This window comes from Rana temporaria, chromosome 5 (genome assembly GCF_905171775.1).
Source record: "Rana temporaria chromosome 5, aRanTem1.1, whole genome shotgun sequence".
In the NCBI taxonomy this organism is placed as follows: domain Eukaryota; kingdom Metazoa; phylum Chordata; class Amphibia; order Anura; family Ranidae; genus Rana; species Rana temporaria.
In genome coordinates this window covers 337005288-337023295 of record NC_053493.1, presented here as the reverse complement: position 1 = coordinate 337023295, position 18008 = coordinate 337005288, and the positions used below count along the sequence as shown (strand labels likewise).

Here is an 18008-nt window from a genome sequence, read left to right as displayed (position 1 = left end):
ACCTTCATGACAATGGACGCACAAATAGGGTCAGTAGTCAGCGGATCGCACCATTTGTTGCGCCTACTACGTAGACTTATTCCATTTATCCCCAAAGAAGACGTAGCAGTCGTGGTGGGAACAATCGTGAATTCCAGACTGGACTATGCAAATGCCCTTTACCTCAGGCTCCCAAAGTACCAAATCGCTCGTCTGCAAGTAGTACAGAATACGCCCGCTAGACTGGTGACTGGGAAAAGGACATGGGAATCAATCTCACCTTCGCTGAGAACCCTTCACTGGTTGCCAGTAAAAGACAGAATTGTATTTAAAGCACTCTGCCTGACACATAAGTGCATCCATGGGAAGGCTCCGCAATATCTTTGCGACAAGATAGAACCTTACAATTCTAATCGCGTTCTGCGATCCACCGACCAAAATCTGGTCAGGGTACCAAAAACCAAATACAAGTCCAAAGGAGAAAGAAGGTTTGCTTTTCAAGGTCCGAGACTATGGAACGCTTTACCAACCAGCGTTCGGTTGGAGGAAAACCACCTGACTTTCAGAAGACAGATTAAAACTCTGCTCTTTTGATGTCATGAGACACGAAACATCAAGCGCCCAGAGGCGATTCAGTTCGCATGTGCCGCGCTATATAAGTTTTTCATTCTTTCATTCATTCATTAACTGGCCCTTCATACCCAGAGTTACCAGATATTTTCTTTCAGCTGCCAGTGCTGAATAGAGCATCAGGGGTGTGAAGAATGGGTAAGCATATGCTGCTGGAGATAAGAGGGTACAAACAAACATTTTGCTTTGGGATAAGGAGCACACATAGGTGTAAAGTAAAGATCAGGCACATATTTGGAGGTATCGTTTTAGCTATGGGAATCTTGAGCTGGCCATGCACAACTTAAAGGGTCACTAAAGGAATTTTTTTTTTTTAGCTAAATAGCTTCTTTTACCTTACTGCAGTCCTGGTTTCATGTCCTCATTCTTTGTTTTTGCTTTGATGTTGCTGTAATTCCTCTCTGTTCTGGATACTTCCTGGTTGTCTGTTTCCTGATAATCAAGGAGGTGTGATTACTGTGTGTCTAAAACCCCTCAGCACCAATCCTGTTTTGTTTTACAAACCATCACTGTCCTCTATTGGCTCTCTGGCTCTGTACATCAGAGAACCAGGAAACAACAGCAAAAACTAAACTAAACTTTAGGTACATTATATGATTGTTTTTTTATCTATTTTTAATCATTTTATAAGGAATCAGTTAACTATTATGTCTATATACCCTGTAAACAGTCATTTCAGTGACCTTTAGTGACCCTTTAACCACTAGCCGACCGCGCACCGTCATTATACGGCGGCAGGTCGGCTCTCCTGGGCGAGAGCCCGTAGCTATACGTCCTATCGTATAGCCGCCACTAGGGGGCGCGTGCGCGCCGCCGGAGGCGCGCGCGCTCCCCGCTCGCCCCCGACTCCCGTGCGTGTGCCCGGCGGGCGCGATCGCCGCCGGGCACACGCGATCGCTCGGTACAGAGCGGGGAACGGGAGCTGTGTGTGTAAACACACAGCTCTCGTTCCTGTCAGCAGGGGAAATGCTGATTTTCTGTTCATACAATGTATGAACAGAAAATCAGTGTTTCCCCTAGTGAGGCCACCCCCCCCCCCCACAGTAAGAACACACCCAGGCATACTTAACCCCTTCCCCGCCCCCTAGTGTTAACCCCTTCACTGCCAGTGGCATTTTTATAGTAATCTAATGCATTTTTATAGCACTGATCGCTATAAAAATGCCAATGGTCCCAAAAATGTGTCAAAAATGTCCGAAGTGTCCGCCATAATGTCGCAATACCGAAAATAAAATTGCTGATCGCCGCCATTACTAGTAAAAAAAATATTAATAAAAATGCCATAAAAATACCCCCTATTTTGTAAACGCTATAACTTTTGCGCAAACCAATAAATAAACGCTTATTGCGATTTTTTTTACGAAAAATATGTAGAAGAATACGTATCGGCCTAAACTGAGGAAAAAAAATGTTTTTTTATATATTTTTGGGGGATATTTATTACAGCAAAAAGTAAAAAATATTCATTTTTTTCAAAATTGTCGCTCTATTTTTGTTTATAGCGCAAAAAATAAAAAACGCAGAGGTGATCAAATACCACCAAAAGAAAGCTCTATTTGTGGGAAAAAAAGGACGCCAATTTTGTTTGGGAGCCACGTTGCACGACCGCGCAATTGTCTGTTAAAGCGACGCAGTCCCGAATCGCAAAAAGTACTCTGGTCTTTGGGCAGCAATATGGTCCGGGGGGTAAGTGGTTAACTATTAAACTGTGGGTGGCCACACTGACATCACCTGGATTGAAAAAAAAATTTAATTGTACAGTCGAAGGTGCTAGGGGGAGAAAAGTCAGCTGAACAGTGTCTGCAGCCAATCAGCATCTTTAAAAATTGCCCACTGAAAGAACATGGAACAGTGTGTATGCAAAAACAAAAGAGCCTACACTAGAATTAAGTTGTTACTGCATCTGAAGATACTTTATTGTTTCACTGGAGTGTCCTGTAAATTCCATTAATTTATAGAGGCCTACTCAGTGCTGCCATGCAAAGAGCGATTATGTGCAAAATGCCATTACCAGTGTCGACCAGTCAAAATTCAGTTTGTTGCAGTCAGGCCTATTAAGAGATAAGAAGAGGGCAATTTATTGAATAAAATTTCATTATTTAACTACTTTATTTAATATGCTGATATAAATTGGTTTTCCTGTTAAATTCTGAATGAATCCTCTGCACGCATATTTCAAGCAAACTTTTGCATGAAAACAGGGATTTTTGGTAAATATTGCAATGCATATTCAATCCTGGCTAACTGCGTCAAAGAACACCCTCTCTTTGGCCAGTCCCTACTCTACTCTGCGAAATACACAATTGCTTGTGGCATACTTTAATGGATGTTGCCAATATGGGGCAGACAGAGGAGAGCTGCAGACTCGGGTCTCATCACTGACTTGCGCTATGCAATAGAAATGGAGCTGGATACAATGGGCTAGATTCAGGTAGGTGCGTGCATAGTTACGGCGGCGTATCGTATTTACGCTACGCCGCCATAAGTTAGAGAGGCAAGTGCTGTATTCACAAAGCACTTGCCTTCTAAGTTACGGTGGCGTAGCGTAAATGGGGCCGGCGTAAGCGCGCGTAATTCAAATGTGGATGAGGGGGCGTGTTTTACGTTAATTCTTGGTGACCCGACGTGATTGACGTTTTTTACGAATGGCGCATGCGCCGTCCGTGTACATATCCCAGTGTGCATTGCTCCAAAGTACGCCGCAAGGACGTATTGGTTTTTACGTGAATGTAAATTACGTCCAGCCCTATTCGCGAACGACTTACGCAAACGATGTAAAAAATTCAAATTTCGACGCGGAAACGACGGCCATACTTAACATTGCGTGCGCCACCTAATAGCAGGAGTAACCTGATGCCGAAAAAGCCTAACCTAAACGACGTAAAAAAATAGCGCCGGGCGTACGTAAATTTGTGAATCGGCGTATCTAGGTCATTTGCATATTCTACACCGAAAACGACGGAAGCGCCACCTAGCGGCCAGCGTAAATATGCACCCTAAGATACGACGGTGTAAGAGACTTACGCCAGTCGCATCTTAGGCTAATGTCGGCGTATCTTGCTTTCTGAATACAGAAAAAAGATACGCCGGCGCAGCTTTGAATTTACGCGGCGTATCTATAGATACGCTGTCGTAATTCATTGCCGAATCTAGCCCAATGTGTTTGTGTTCTAATACAAATAGCGTGTGTGTGTGTGTATGTATGTGTGTGTGTGTGTGTGTGTGTGTGTGTATATATATATATATATATATATATATATATATATATATATATATATATATATATATATATATATATATACACATACACATACACATACACATACACATACACATACACATACACATACACATACACATACACATACACATACACACACACACACACACACACACACACACACATCAGATGCTAAAGGGGGTGTGATTTTTATTTTATTTTTTCCTTTCCTATAGAGTCCTGTACACACCTGGACATACAGATGACCACATGGCACTGGTGTTATTGGAAGAAAATGCAATCTTCAGTGGGGACTGTATTCTTGGAGAAGGAACAGCTGTGTTTGAGGAGCTGTATGATTACATGAAGTCTTTAGAAAGGCTATTAGACGTCAAGGCTGACAAGATCTACCCAGGTATAACATCTAGTAGTATGCACAGCATATGATCATCTATAGTGTCCCAGGTATAACATCTAGTAGTATGCACAGCATATGATCATCTATAGTGTCCCAGGTATAACATCTAGTAGTATGCACAGCATATGATCATCTATAGTGTCCCAGGTATAACATCTAGTAGTATGCACAGCATATGATCATCTATAGTGTCCCAGGTATAACATCTAGTAGTATGCACAGCATATGATCATCTATAGCAGGGGTCTCAAACTGGCGGCCCTCCAGCTGTTGCGAAACTACAAGTCCCATCATGCCTCTGCCTGTGGGAGTCATGCTTGTAACTGTCAGCCTTGCAATGCCTCATGGGACTTGTAGTTTCGCAACATCTGGAGGGCCGCCAGTTTGAGACCCCTGATCTATAGTGTCCCAGGTATAACATCTAGTAGTATGCACAGCATATGATCATCTATAGTGTCCCAGGTATAACATCTAGTAGTATGCACAGCATATGATCATCTATAGTGTCCCAGGTATAACATCTAGTAGTATGTACAGCATATGATCATCTATAGTGTCCCAGGTATCAATGTATATATCATTGATAATGCCGGAGAGGCTCAGTGCGCCTGCGCTGTTGTCTATGGCGCACATGTGCCATAAACATCGGTGCAGTGTTTTCAGCAAATATCTCCTTAACTGTGTAGGTTAAGGAGATATTTCTTGCACCTACAGGTAAGCCTTAACGGGGTTGTAAAGGAAAAAAAATGTTTTCATAATAAGCATTCTTTACCTGCAGACATTCCTCTTTTCACTTCCTCATTGTTTGTTTTTGCTCAGAAGTTGCTCTATTTCTTCTCTGTTCTGTTCACTTCCTACTTGTCTGATTTTACTGACCACCGTGACGTCACGGGAGGGTTTACTGCGGTGGTCAGTGACGTGCTCACCCCTCCTGGGAACTACATCTGTGTGGCAGGACGCTCTCTACATGTTAGAGACTTCAAGGAGGTGTGAATTACTGGGCGTGCCGCAATTCATACTGGGAAATGTAGTTCTTACATGAACAAACGATGCAAACCAGGAAGTGAATGAGAGAACAGAAACTAGAACGCCGGAGGTGATATAGATGAAGGAATTTAATAGGTATTTACTTGTTTTTTAACAGAATCATTACACTATTCTGTCTGTCTACCTTGCAGACATTAATTTTAGGCAAATTTAACTCCTTTAATCTAGGCTTACCTGTAGGTGCAAGTTGTGTGGTTGGCTTTACAATCACTTTCAGTGACTAGCAGCTTCCATAGTTACATTGATCCAAGCTGGACCAATATAACTATGTATACTGCATTTATTTGTGTCTTTTATATCTGCTTAGAGTTTAGCTTTCATTTCCTTGTTTGTAAAAAAATCTATTGTATAGTACATAAATGTAATGTAACACTTCTGTTAAATTAGTCCTTTGGAACATCATTGTTATATGATATTTGGATCCCAGCTGGACACCGTGTTTCTTCACTTGCAGGTCATGGTCCTGTGATTCAGGAGGCAAGAGCCAAAATTCGGGAGTATATTACTCACAGACAGGCTCGAGAACAACAAATTTTGCAGGTTTTGCAAGAGAACTCTGGGAAATCCCTGACTGCCATGGAACTTGTTAAAATTGTGTACAAGGTAAGATGACAAAGAAGAGCTCTTCTACAAAAAGTAAGGGATACATCATGGGTGCTCAACCTGTGGCCCTCCAGCTGTTGCGGAACTACAGTTCCCATCATGCCTCTGTGTTTTGGAGTCATGCTTCTAGCTATCAGCGGCTTACAATGCCTCATGGGACTTGTAGTTCTGCAACAGCTGGAGGGCCACAGGTTGAGCACCCATGGGATACATGTTTGTATTAAATGGTATAATGAAAACACATGGTGTGGTGAAATCATTGTACATCTGGCCACACACATTAAGATATATCTCCTTCAACCTCAAGGGTTAAAGGAGAAAAATAAATAAATGTCCCCATCCACATTTAACAGCATGCATGAAGGAATCTCCCTTCTGCCAGCTATTGTCTTCTGACAGGTGTTGCTCCTGTGGCTGTCGGAATACCTGAACAGTGACAGCATCTGATTCGCTGCAGTCACTGAGAATGTTCTGTCTAGCTCCTGCAATTTTTAGATCAAAGTTTGACAAGCAGGGAGGTGCAGACAAGGCTATTCAGCAGGAATTGGCCAAACTTGAAGCCATGTATGGCCAGCATTACAGTCAAGTGTTATATGCTTTATTCTGACAAAGATTAATGCACAGTTGTTTTGAGTGATATGTATCCTTTTTGCAAATCAGTTACTCAGAATGTAGTTAAAGGAGAGCTTCACTCTAGAAAAAAATAATTCAAAGTCAGCATCTACAAATACTGTTTGTGCTGACTAGGGTTGTCCCGATACCACTTTTTTAGGACCGAGTACAAGTACCGATATTTTTTCTTATGTACTCGCTGATACCGAATACCGATACTTTGTGTCCCCAAATGCAGCCATGTCCCCCCACAAATGCAGCCATTTCCCCCCCATATGCAGCCATGTTCCCCCCACCATATGCAGCCATGTCCCCCCCCATATGCAGCCATGTCCCCCCCCATATGCAGCCATGTCCCCCAAACATATGCAGCCATGTCCCCCACATATATGCAGCCATGTCCCCCACATATATGCAGCCATGTCCCCCCACATATATCCAGCCATGTCCCCAAACATATGCAGCCATGTCCCCCATACCTAATTATGATGATGCCGCCGCCGCGTTAATCACCGTGTGGCGAACATTACAGGCAGCTTTCGTTTGAATAGCTGTTTTCCCTGCCACGCCGTGTAAAGGACACTCCCCCTTGCTCGGGATTGGACAGATCCGTCCAAGGGGGAGTGTCTATACACGGCGCGGTGGGCAAAACAGCTATTCAAACTGAAGGTGCCTGTAATGTTCGCTGCACGGTGATTAACGCGGCAGCGGCGGATTTGCGATATACAGCGGCAGTGACGGCGGTGGCAAGTATTCTATTTAGGCATCGGGGGTATTTGCGGGAGTACAAGTACTCCCGCAAATACTCGCTATCGGTCCCGATACTGGTATCCGTATCGGGACAACCCTAGTGCTGACCATAGATGTGCACCCCAAAGCTCAAACATGCATGCCTTTCTCTGCAGCCTTAGCTGTACTGGACAGTAAATGAATGGGAAGCTTCCTATTCATTCACAAACGAAGCATAGTAAACACAGTTTACTATGCTTCAGTTATGAATGAACACAGTGAGTGTGTTCACTGTTCATTTCGAAAAGGAAGGGGCCGGTAAATGACATATTTACTAGCCCCTTTCCCCACTCTTAATCCTGAAACATCAGCTGGGGGGGGCGAGCCACCAGCACTGTGGGGCTGGGGGGGGGGGCAACATAGGAAGAAACCCGAGCAGTAGGGGGAGATCGGCAATGCAAATGGTGCCTATGCTGCTGACATTTGATAAACATGCACTTCTTGCCTATCCAGTACTGTCCTCACCCGGGATCATTCCTCGCCAGTATTCGGGTCCACGGCACCTCTGTCATGGATGTGGGAAGCCAGCAGTGAGCCAGCAGTGACTTCTACATGCTTCACAGCCGGCTTCCCAATGTGAATGCACAAGTAACATTGCACTTTCTCAATGGACCCGCAGCCTCTGGTACCCTTTGTCCACTTGGATCGCCTAGGAGGTGATCTGAGAGGAAGTGGATACCTGACAAAACTAGATACCACTCCCTGAAAAGCAGAACTTCCCTTTTTAGGTGAAGTTCCTCTTTAAGAAATTGTAGGAGTATGACAGTATTATTTACAAAAAGCAAAGTTTAACAATAGCAGCATCTATATTTTCCTCAAAAGAGGTTTCCTTTACCTCCAATTGCTTCTTAGTAGTCTGTATTAGAATCCCCCTCCCATTATTTCCTTTTTTTTTTCTTCACTAAGCCAGTTTTGTTATATCAGTAGATGTATGCATCAACTCAATGAGACCACTAGGGGGCACACTCTGCTTGTGTTTGTAAAGACAATTTGCCACGAAACTATTCCTTGCTGGTCATATATTTTCTGACAGCATGCTGTTTTTTTGTTTTTTTTGTAAGAAAATGTTTGACAAAGCTACCATGTTTCCCACAGGATACTCCAGAATATTTACATGCAGCTGCAGAATTCAACCTTACTCATCATCTACAGAAACTAAAGCGAGAAGGAAAAATAGGTGAGTTTAATATATTCCTAATATGAGAAAAGCTATTGTTTAATATTTAGACTCCAGTAACATAGGGGAATGTAAATTCAGCAGAAGGCTGTTGGTTGTGTGCTGTAAAACATGATGCTTTTGGATGTGTATGCCAGACATTGCTATTGATGTGGCTGTAATACTGATTATATTGTAGTTATAGGAAACGATTTCTTACTAATGCGTATCAGTAATCTTTCAGTTCACACCCACTCTCTTGCTTAAAGGGGTTGTAAAGGTTCGATAAAAAAAATAAAATAACATGCATGTCATACTTACCTCCACTGTGCAGTTCATTTTGCACAGAGTGGCCCCGATCCTGCTGTTCTGGGGTCCCACGGCGGCCGTCTCGGCTCCTCCCCGCTAAAGCTAACCCCCTCTAGGAACCTCTTTCCAGAGGGGCTTAGCTTGCGGGCGCTCTCCCCTGTCATACAGTTGGCGTCCATAGACACAGAGTGTATGTCTCGGTCCCGCCCCCTGTCGACCGCGTCATTGAATGTGATTGACAGCAGCGGGAGCCAATGGCTGCGTTGCTATCCATCCCACTGATCTATCCAGTCAACGGGCAGACTCCATGGAGAAGAGGACGCCGGGGGACGCACACAGTAGGTGAACAGGCTCTGGTAAGTAAAACGGGGGGGGGCTGGGGAGGGCCCATGACAGCGAGGTGTTTCTTCACCTTAATGCAAGCACCATTGTTCCCCCTGCTGTCAATAAAAGTCAGTTAGCCAATGAGGTGAAAAAGGGGGCAGGGCCGAACCACGGCTCTGTGTCTTAATGGACACAGAGCCGTGGCTCGGCTCGGGTACCTCCATATCAAGCTGCTTGCTGTGGGGCACTCAACAGCAGGGAAGGGCCAGGAGCGCCAAGGAGGGACCCGAGAAGAGGAGGATCTGGGCTGCTTTGCAAAACCACTGAACAGAGCAGGTAAGTATGACATGTTTATTTTTAAACAAAAAAATCAAGACTTCTATATTGCTTTAAATTTCAGGACATTTTAAAATAAAATAAAGCGGAGCATTACTTTTAATAAAATAAAACATGAAAGCTGTATATGTGCTTTAAAACTTATGATAAAAATATTTATGTATATTCCAAGGAAGACTGTGAGCAGGCAAGTAGGTCTTATTTAATGCAAAAGAGAAATTGCATGTCTCTTCTACACTAAAGAGCCTGCCTGCTCACAGCGTTTAAAAATACGGCTTTAGTTCTGCTTTAACAGACACAGAACTATGAGCTGCATTTGACATATAAAGGCCTGTGATCTAAATATCTGGATTCATCCTTTGCCTGCAGAAGAGATGAGACCAGAAATGTTACCTAAAAGTGTAATTTACAAGAAATTCCTCTTTATCTCTACCTGGTGGCAATTTCTATTTCTCCATGCTGGAGACCGGTATGCCTGTAGATGGCCAGTAATGTGTTGGTGACTTAGTCATACAAATTCATATATTGGTTTACAGGAGCTGTGATTATATATATATATATATATATATATATATATATATATATATATATATATATATATATATATATATATATATATATATATATATATATATATATAATATATATAATCTTCAGGCTCGACAAAACCCAGCGCCAGGTCGCAATGGCGATTGGAAATTGCATCCTGGCGCCTGGATTACACTGCAGCAGTTGCATGGACCAGCGTCGGGCTGGCCGATTAATTGAGGCCGCTGCTTTTACGGCCTGCTGGAGCGGGATACACGTACCATCTTCGAACCAGCGCCCTCTGGTGGACAGTGCTGTGCTGAGCACGGATTGCTCTCACAGCGCGGCTTGCTCTCACTGCCTTCCCTCAGTGCTAATCCCCACCCCGCCGAGTTCGATCACATGACCGCTGCGGTGGTCAGCTGGTTTTGGGCGTCCTATGCGGCTTTGTTGTGGAGATGCCGGAAGTGTATGGCGGTTGTAGATGAAGGGACACCTGGAGGATGGAGAGCGTGAACCGTCCTAGGTGTGTGTCGTGCAGCCGCCACCCTCTCCCCATACAGAGGTATCTACACACTGACGGCTTCTTGTACGGAGGGCTCATTACTGCAGTGTGTTATATTAGATCACCATAGATCTCTATACAACATGCCAGCAGCGGGATGTCCTCCTTCCAGCCTGGATCTTGATGGAAGGTCTCCCTACAATCACTAAGTAAACATTAGAAGTATAATTTAGCTTTTGCAAAACATATCTGTGCCTATATTTACATAAAAATGTATATGTATTATTATTGTGTATTGCTGTGATTGGCTTGGGATGCAGTGCACAGGCTCTGTGTCTGAGACAGTCTATTGGTTCCTGAGCTGGAGGGAGTGTCATCGCCACACTTGTGTCCCACTGAGGACTGTGACAGATGGGACTTGTAGTTCTTTTATTCACACATCTATACACAGAGTTGTGCAGGAGCTGTCAAATGGCACTTATGGGCACTGCTAGGCTGCACTAATCAGGCTGCGCTGATGGGCACTGATGAGGTGGCACTGATATGGTCACTGAGGTGGAACTGATAGGCAGCACTGACAGGCGGCACTAATGGGCACTGACGGGTGACACTGATGAGGCTGCGCTGATAAGCATTGATGGGCTGCACTGATTAGGTGACACTTATGGGCACTGATGAGGCTGCATTAGCACAGCCTCATCTGTATCGCCTGTCGGTGCCCATCAGTGCCGCCTATCGGTGCTATCTAATCAGTGCAGCCTCATCAGTGCCACCTTATTTTTTTTTTACTTTTTGGTCTTTTTTCGCTTGCCACCAGGCCCGAGCAATTCTTATTGCCCAACGCACCGGACATGCACCGGATCAAGCCCATATATATATATATATATATTTAACGCGTTATTAACGGCGTTAACACAAACCCATGTTAACGCCGTCAATTTTTTTTTATCGCGCGATTAACGAGGCGGCGTTCGGGGGTTATACCGGGATGATGCCTGCAGCCGCAGGCATCATCTCGGTACCGTTGTTTAGAGTGGGCGATCGGCTATCCAAACATAACAACCGATGCGGCTAAAAGCCGCTCGGTTGTTATGCCGGAGGAGCGGGAGGGGACATCCCCCCCCTCCCGCCGCCTTTCGCCGCTCTGACCGGGCCTCCCGTCCCACCGGGAGACCCGATCCTCCATCCGCCGCCTTCTGTGTCCAGGCGGAGACTGACACTAAGCCGTAAACGGCTTTGATTCAGTCTCCGCATTGAAACCACGGAAGCGGCGTCATGACGTCACTTCCGGGTTTCTCGGCTGCCAATGGCGCCGGATTTAAAAAAGTACACAGTATTCAGAATCGCCGTTTTCGGCGATCTGAATACTTTGAAGTGCACAGGAGGGCTCTGAGGTCTTTTAGACCCCGATCCCTCCATAAAGAGTACCTGTCACCACCTATTGCTGTCACAAGGGATGTTTACATTCCTTGTGACAGCAATAAAAGTGATCAAAATGTAAAAAAATAAAAAAACACAATTTAATATTATAAAAAAAAAAAAAAAATAAGAAAACAAAAATGTTTTAAAGGGTGAACCTCCTTAATCGCGCGATTAATCGTGAGTTAACTATGACATTAATGCGATTAATCGCGATTAGAAATTTTAATCGCTTGACAGCACTAATAAATATATATATATATATATATATATATATATATATATATATATATATATATATATATATATATATATATATATATATATATATATATATATATATATATATATATATATATATATAATCATTTGTGCTCGTAAGTTTACACACCCTGGCAGAATTTATGATTTCTTGACCATTTTTCAGAGAATATGAATAACATAAAAACTTTTCCTTCACTCATGGTTAGCGTTTGGCTGCAGTCATTTATTATCAATCGCTGATTAATTGATTTTTAAATCATAATGGCAACAGAAACTACCCAAATGACCCTGAAAACATACCCCAGTTCCTAATACTGTTTTTTGCCCCCTTTAACATCAATGACAACTGGAAGTCCTTTGTGGTATTTGTGGATGAGGCTCTTTATCTTCTCAGATAGTAAATCTTCCTCTTGGAAAAAATCCTCCAGTTCCTGTAAATTCTTGGGCTGTCTTGCATGAACTGCACGTTTGAGATCTCCCCAGAGTGGCTCAATAATTTGAGGTCAGGAGACTGGGATGGCCACTCCAGAACCTTCACTTTATTCTGCTGTAGCCAATGACAGGTCGACTTGGCCTTGTGTTTTCGATCATTGTCATGTTGGAATGTCCAAGTACATCCCAAGCGCAGCTTCCTGGCTGATAAATGCAAATGTTCCTCCAGTATTTTTTGATAACATACTGCATTCATCTTGCCAACAATTTTGACCAAATTTCATAGGCCTTGTTGACTCAAAATTTTGGTCTCATCACTCCAGATGACTTTGTGCTAGAAGGTTTGAGGCTTTACCTGGCAGTTGTGGCTGAAATTTTAGTTGGTCTACCTGACCGTGGTTTGGTTTCAAAATAACCCCTCATTTCCACTTCTTGATTGGTGTTTGAACACTGCTGATTGGCATTCTCAATTTCTTGGATATCTTTTTATATCCCTTTCCTGTTTTTATACAGTTCAACTACCTTTTCCCGCAGATCCTTTGACAATTCTTTTGCTTTCCCCGTGACTCAGAATCCAGAAACGTCAGTGCAGCACTGGATGAAAGATGCAAAGGTCTGTCAGGAGTCCAGAAACTCATTGACCTTTTATACACACAAACTAATTACAAGCAAACAGATCACAGGTGAAGATGGTTACCTTTTATAGCCATTCAAACCCCTTTGTGTCAACTTGTGTGCATATGTTATCAGGCCAAAATCGCCAGGGTATGTAAACTTTTGATCAGGGCCATTTGAGTCGTTTCTGTTGTGATTATGATTTTAAAAAGAGTAAACACCGTTTAATAAATGGCTTCAGCCAAACCCTAACCATGAGTGAAAGAAAAATGTTTGTGTTATCATTCATATTCTCTGAAAAATGGCCAAGAAATCATAAATTCTGCCGGCGTATGTAAACTTATTAACACAACTGAATAAATTATATATATATATATATATATATATATATATATATATATATATATATATATATATATATATATATATATATATATATATATATATATATATATATATATATTAGGGCTGGGGAAATTAAAGATTAATTCCTCGATTAATCTTTAATTTTTTTGATCAATCAAAATTCTTGACATTACTGGACAGTGAGACTTACCCTGCTGGATGCGAGCAAACTGCACCCATTGGATTGAGGTACCTTTGCATCTGTGGAGCAGGAGGATGCATCAGGCTCCATCAGGGGAAGGGGGCAAAAATAACCATCGTTTTCCTGTCCTAAGCAGTTTTGTCCAGACAATTCTTTGTGTATCGGCAACATCTGTTCCATGCGAAAGACTGTTCAGTTCTTCAGGATATATTGTCAATAAAATGCGATCATGTCTGCTTCCAGAAAATGTAAACACTCTGATATGTCTGTGTGACTGGCTAAAGTGATGCCTACTTGCCTACTATAAAGTGAATGACAGTCAATATACTAGGTAAGTTTTAAAATTCAAGAAAAACGTAGAAAGTTAGTTTAACTTTAAGTTTAATAGGAAAAAATTACTTGCGTCGGTGCTACAGTTTGAATTTAAAACATATTTGTGTGAACTGTGAAGTTACAGTAAGTCATGGATTGTGAAAACTAACTAGTGTCGGGTGATTGTATATAGTGTATACCACATTTACCACTGACTAATGCAGAGTTGCAATGCAAGGAGATCAGCTAAAAGTAGTTGGATCTGTATGTGCGTTATAATTAATCGAAATTAGTCGATTAATCGATTAATTAAAAAATCGATTAATCGAACACGAAAATTTTAATCAGTAGCAGCCCTAATATATATGTGTGTGTGTGTGTGTGTGTGTGTGTGTGTGTGTGTATATATGATGTTATGGCAATTAACACTTCTCTGTTTTGTATCACTTTAAAGCAGAGTTCCACCCAAAAAAGGCTTATCTGCCTCCTGCCCTCACCAGGAAGTTCGGCCCCCCTCCTTCCACTGCTGCCGGGCCATTCAGAAAGCACAGCGTGTTCACGTATGCGCAGTAGGGAACCTGCTGTGAAGCCGCAAGGCTTTACTGCCAGTTTCTCTTACAGGCAATGGCGGCAGCAGCAACCGAGAGGTCGGGGTGCAGACATCGCTGAATTTTTTGCTGAATTTTTTGCTGTGGGGGCAGAACTCTGATTGAGATATATATATATATATATATATATATATATATATATATATATATATAATCATCTCAAATATGTGTGTGTGTGTGTATGTATGTATGTATGTATATGTATGTGTGTGTGTATATGTATATATATATATATATATATATATATATATATATATATATATATATATATATATATATATATATATATATATATATATATATATATATATATATATATATATATATATATATATATATATATATATATATATATATATATAAAGGGTTGTTAAATCAAATAGCACCACCTTCTTGTTGATGCTTGTCTCATATAGTCTAGCATAAAAATAAATGATTTCCCCACTGTTTAAAAAAATAATAATTTGGGCTACACTTTAAAACGTCATCTGAATATTCAAATGTTTCGGATGATGCTGTATATTGCAGATATCTGAATAATGGTCCTATGTGTTTATTTGCAGTACAAGAAGGGGCTCCTAATGTCCAGTGGAAAAGTCGCTTGTGATTGTGAATCAAGGAAACAATTGGTTGAATCTGAATAAGGAATAGACTGCATGGGAGGATCAAGGCTCACTGATTAAGATGCCTCACAGTAGAACCATCCAACCCAACTCCAAATCATTACACTTGCAGCTGTGTAATTTTATAAATTTCATTTTTAATTGGGGTTTCTTTTTATTACTAATGGAAGCATCTTCCTAATGAAAGAATTAAATATTTTTTTATGTCACATAGGGCCATTTACACTCTATAACAGTGGTTCTTAACCTTGTTGGAGGTACTGAACCCCACCAGTTTCATATACGCATTCACCGAACCCTTCTTAATTGGAAAAATAAAATATGATTTTTTCAAATTCAAAACATAGGTATATATTTATACATGGGTGCGCAAAATGAACAAAACCATTAAGAACAAAACCATGATTAAAACATGATTTTCACACAAAAACAAAAACATAATAATGAATATTTACTGCAAATCAGTGTGGCTGCGTGTGATGGGCACAGTGGCTGCGTGTGATGGGCACAGTGGCAACAATTGATGGCACAGAGGTTGCATGTGATGGCACAGAGGCTGCATGTGATGGCATAGTGAGGCTGCAATATATATATAATATATATATTTTTTTTTTACCTAGGGCGGCCATAGATGGATTGAAATTGGCCCAGTTTGGCAGGGTCTGGCTGAAATTAAATCTATCTGTGGCTGCTCACGTTCGAGAGGAGTCGATCTAATGTTCGACCCCTGTCATGCGGGGCTGTTGGAAAATTTTCTTTCTCAATATTTTTATTGAATAGTGGCAAACTCTCAAAGCAATGAATAGATGCCAAGGCCAGTGATGGACAGTAATTTGAGGCGGATAACCTACATACCAGAGACAAGTAGGCCTCTTTTATGGTATAGTTAGTAACTTCAAACAAAGGCGAAAGGTAACCAGGTGGAGGATGCTTTGATACCTTTACGGTCTATGGGGTAATATCTAACCATATAGCACTCAATAATCAAAGCCTAGAAGGTACGCTAGGCAAACAATATTCCAGAAATCACCATGTAGCAAATATCATACAATAACTGAGATTGACCCATGTTCATATATAAAAAAAAAAAAAGTCTGAGGCGAAAAAATTCGGGGGCTATCCCATAAGCCTCCTGATATGCAAGAGGTCTATACCCTCACCCAAAGACCAGAAAGCTATAATGTCAAGGAAAAGGGGAGAAAAAATTGAGCCAGGGCAAGGGTTATCCCATTCCTTATTTTGCCGCCTTGTTTAAGCAGCTAAATATGAGCATTATGTATATTTATGTATGTTGCTGCTATTTACATATTTTAACATTTTGATGATTCATTGAATCACATAAGTAGTGTTTGTTTGGCTTTCACTTTCATTTTCATAGATTCATACCGACATATTTGTAAATGGCATTGGTTATTTAATTTACTCCAGGAAAAACATATTTTTGTCTAATTTGCCTTTCTTAAATAAATTCAACTCTTATACTGAAATTGATGTGTTGCCATTTTGAACTTGCTGAAATAAATGTATAGCTATAGCAAATAAATGGGGAAAAAAAAATTTCTCTGATGTTTCGATAAGATCAACTGAAAACGTATCCCCAAATTGATGAATTCAGAATAATCCGATTATACTATTTTTTTTTCTTCCACCATGGAAGTAGTGAGTGTACGGCTTGTGAAACAGTGTAAATTTGCTGTCCACTCAAAATAACTCAACACACAGCCATTAAAGCGGAGGTTCACCCTCAATAGAAAATGTATCTGATTAAGACCGCCACACTTGGTACATTTAAAATCTGCTATTACATTTTTTTTTTAAACGATTCCAGTACCTTTATTCTGCTTGGAATACCAGGCACTTCCGGGTATCCCTCCCGCGGGAGTGGGCGTGTCATTAACTTCGTAAGCGCCCCAGTGTTTTCTGGGACTCGATCGCAAAGTCTCCTGGGAGCGCAGCGTCATGCTTCCCAGGAGACGATTCATTAGGCACATTCAGTCAACACTCGTCGTCAACACTGCCCATGCCGGAAGTATTTGCTTGTAGGCTTCACAGTGCCCACAAGCAAGATGGATCACTACAGGACAGATTTTTATAAATACTTCTTCACGGCCGAATCTCGATGCTTAGGGCTAGAAAAATAAGACACTTGAGTAAAATGCTAATTGTATTAAGAGCGGTAGATGCAACGAAAAAAAAAAAAGTTTTCCCACGGAACCCCCGCTTTAATGTCTAATCCGCTGGCAACAAAAGTGATTGCACTCCTAAGTGAAAATGTCCAAATTTGGCCCAATGTGTCAATATTTTGTATGGCCACCATTATTTTACAGCACTGCTTTAACTCTCTTGGGCATGGAGTTCACCAGAGCTTCACAGGTTGCCACTGGAGTTCTCTTCCACTCCTCCATGACGAAATCACAGAGCTGGTGGATGTTAGAGACCTTGTGCTCCTCCACTTTCTGTTTGAGGATGCCCCACAGATGCTCAATAAGGTTTAGGTCTGGGGAAATGCTTGACCAATTTATCCCTTTGACCCTCAGCTTCTTTAGCAAGTCAGTGGTCGTCTTATAGGTGTGTTTGGGGTCGTTATCATGTTGGAATACTGCCCTGCAGCCCAGTCTCCGTAGGGAGAAGATCATTCTCTGCTTCATTAATTCACAGTATATGTTTGCATTCATAGTTCCCTCAATGAACTGTAGCTCCCCAGTGCCGGCAGCCTCAGACCATGACATTCC

General features: G+C 41.7%; 1 protein-coding gene across 1 annotated transcript in view; it reads left to right on the top strand.

Moving 5' to 3' along the window:
• The window catches only part of LACTB2 (lactamase beta 2), a 38000-nt gene extending 22530 nt beyond the window's left edge, over window positions 1-15470 (top strand). Inside the window, exons 4-7 of the mRNA XM_040354393.1 lie at window positions 4066-4244; window positions 5749-5897; window positions 8394-8475; window positions 15217-15470. Coding sequence (XP_040210327.1) covers window positions 4066-4244; window positions 5749-5897; window positions 8394-8475; window positions 15217-15260 — 454 coding nt within the window. The 3' untranslated portion in view covers window positions 15261-15470. The remainder of the gene's footprint in view (window positions 1-4065; window positions 4245-5748; window positions 5898-8393; window positions 8476-15216) is intronic.
• Window positions 15471-18008: the final 2538 nt, after the last annotated feature.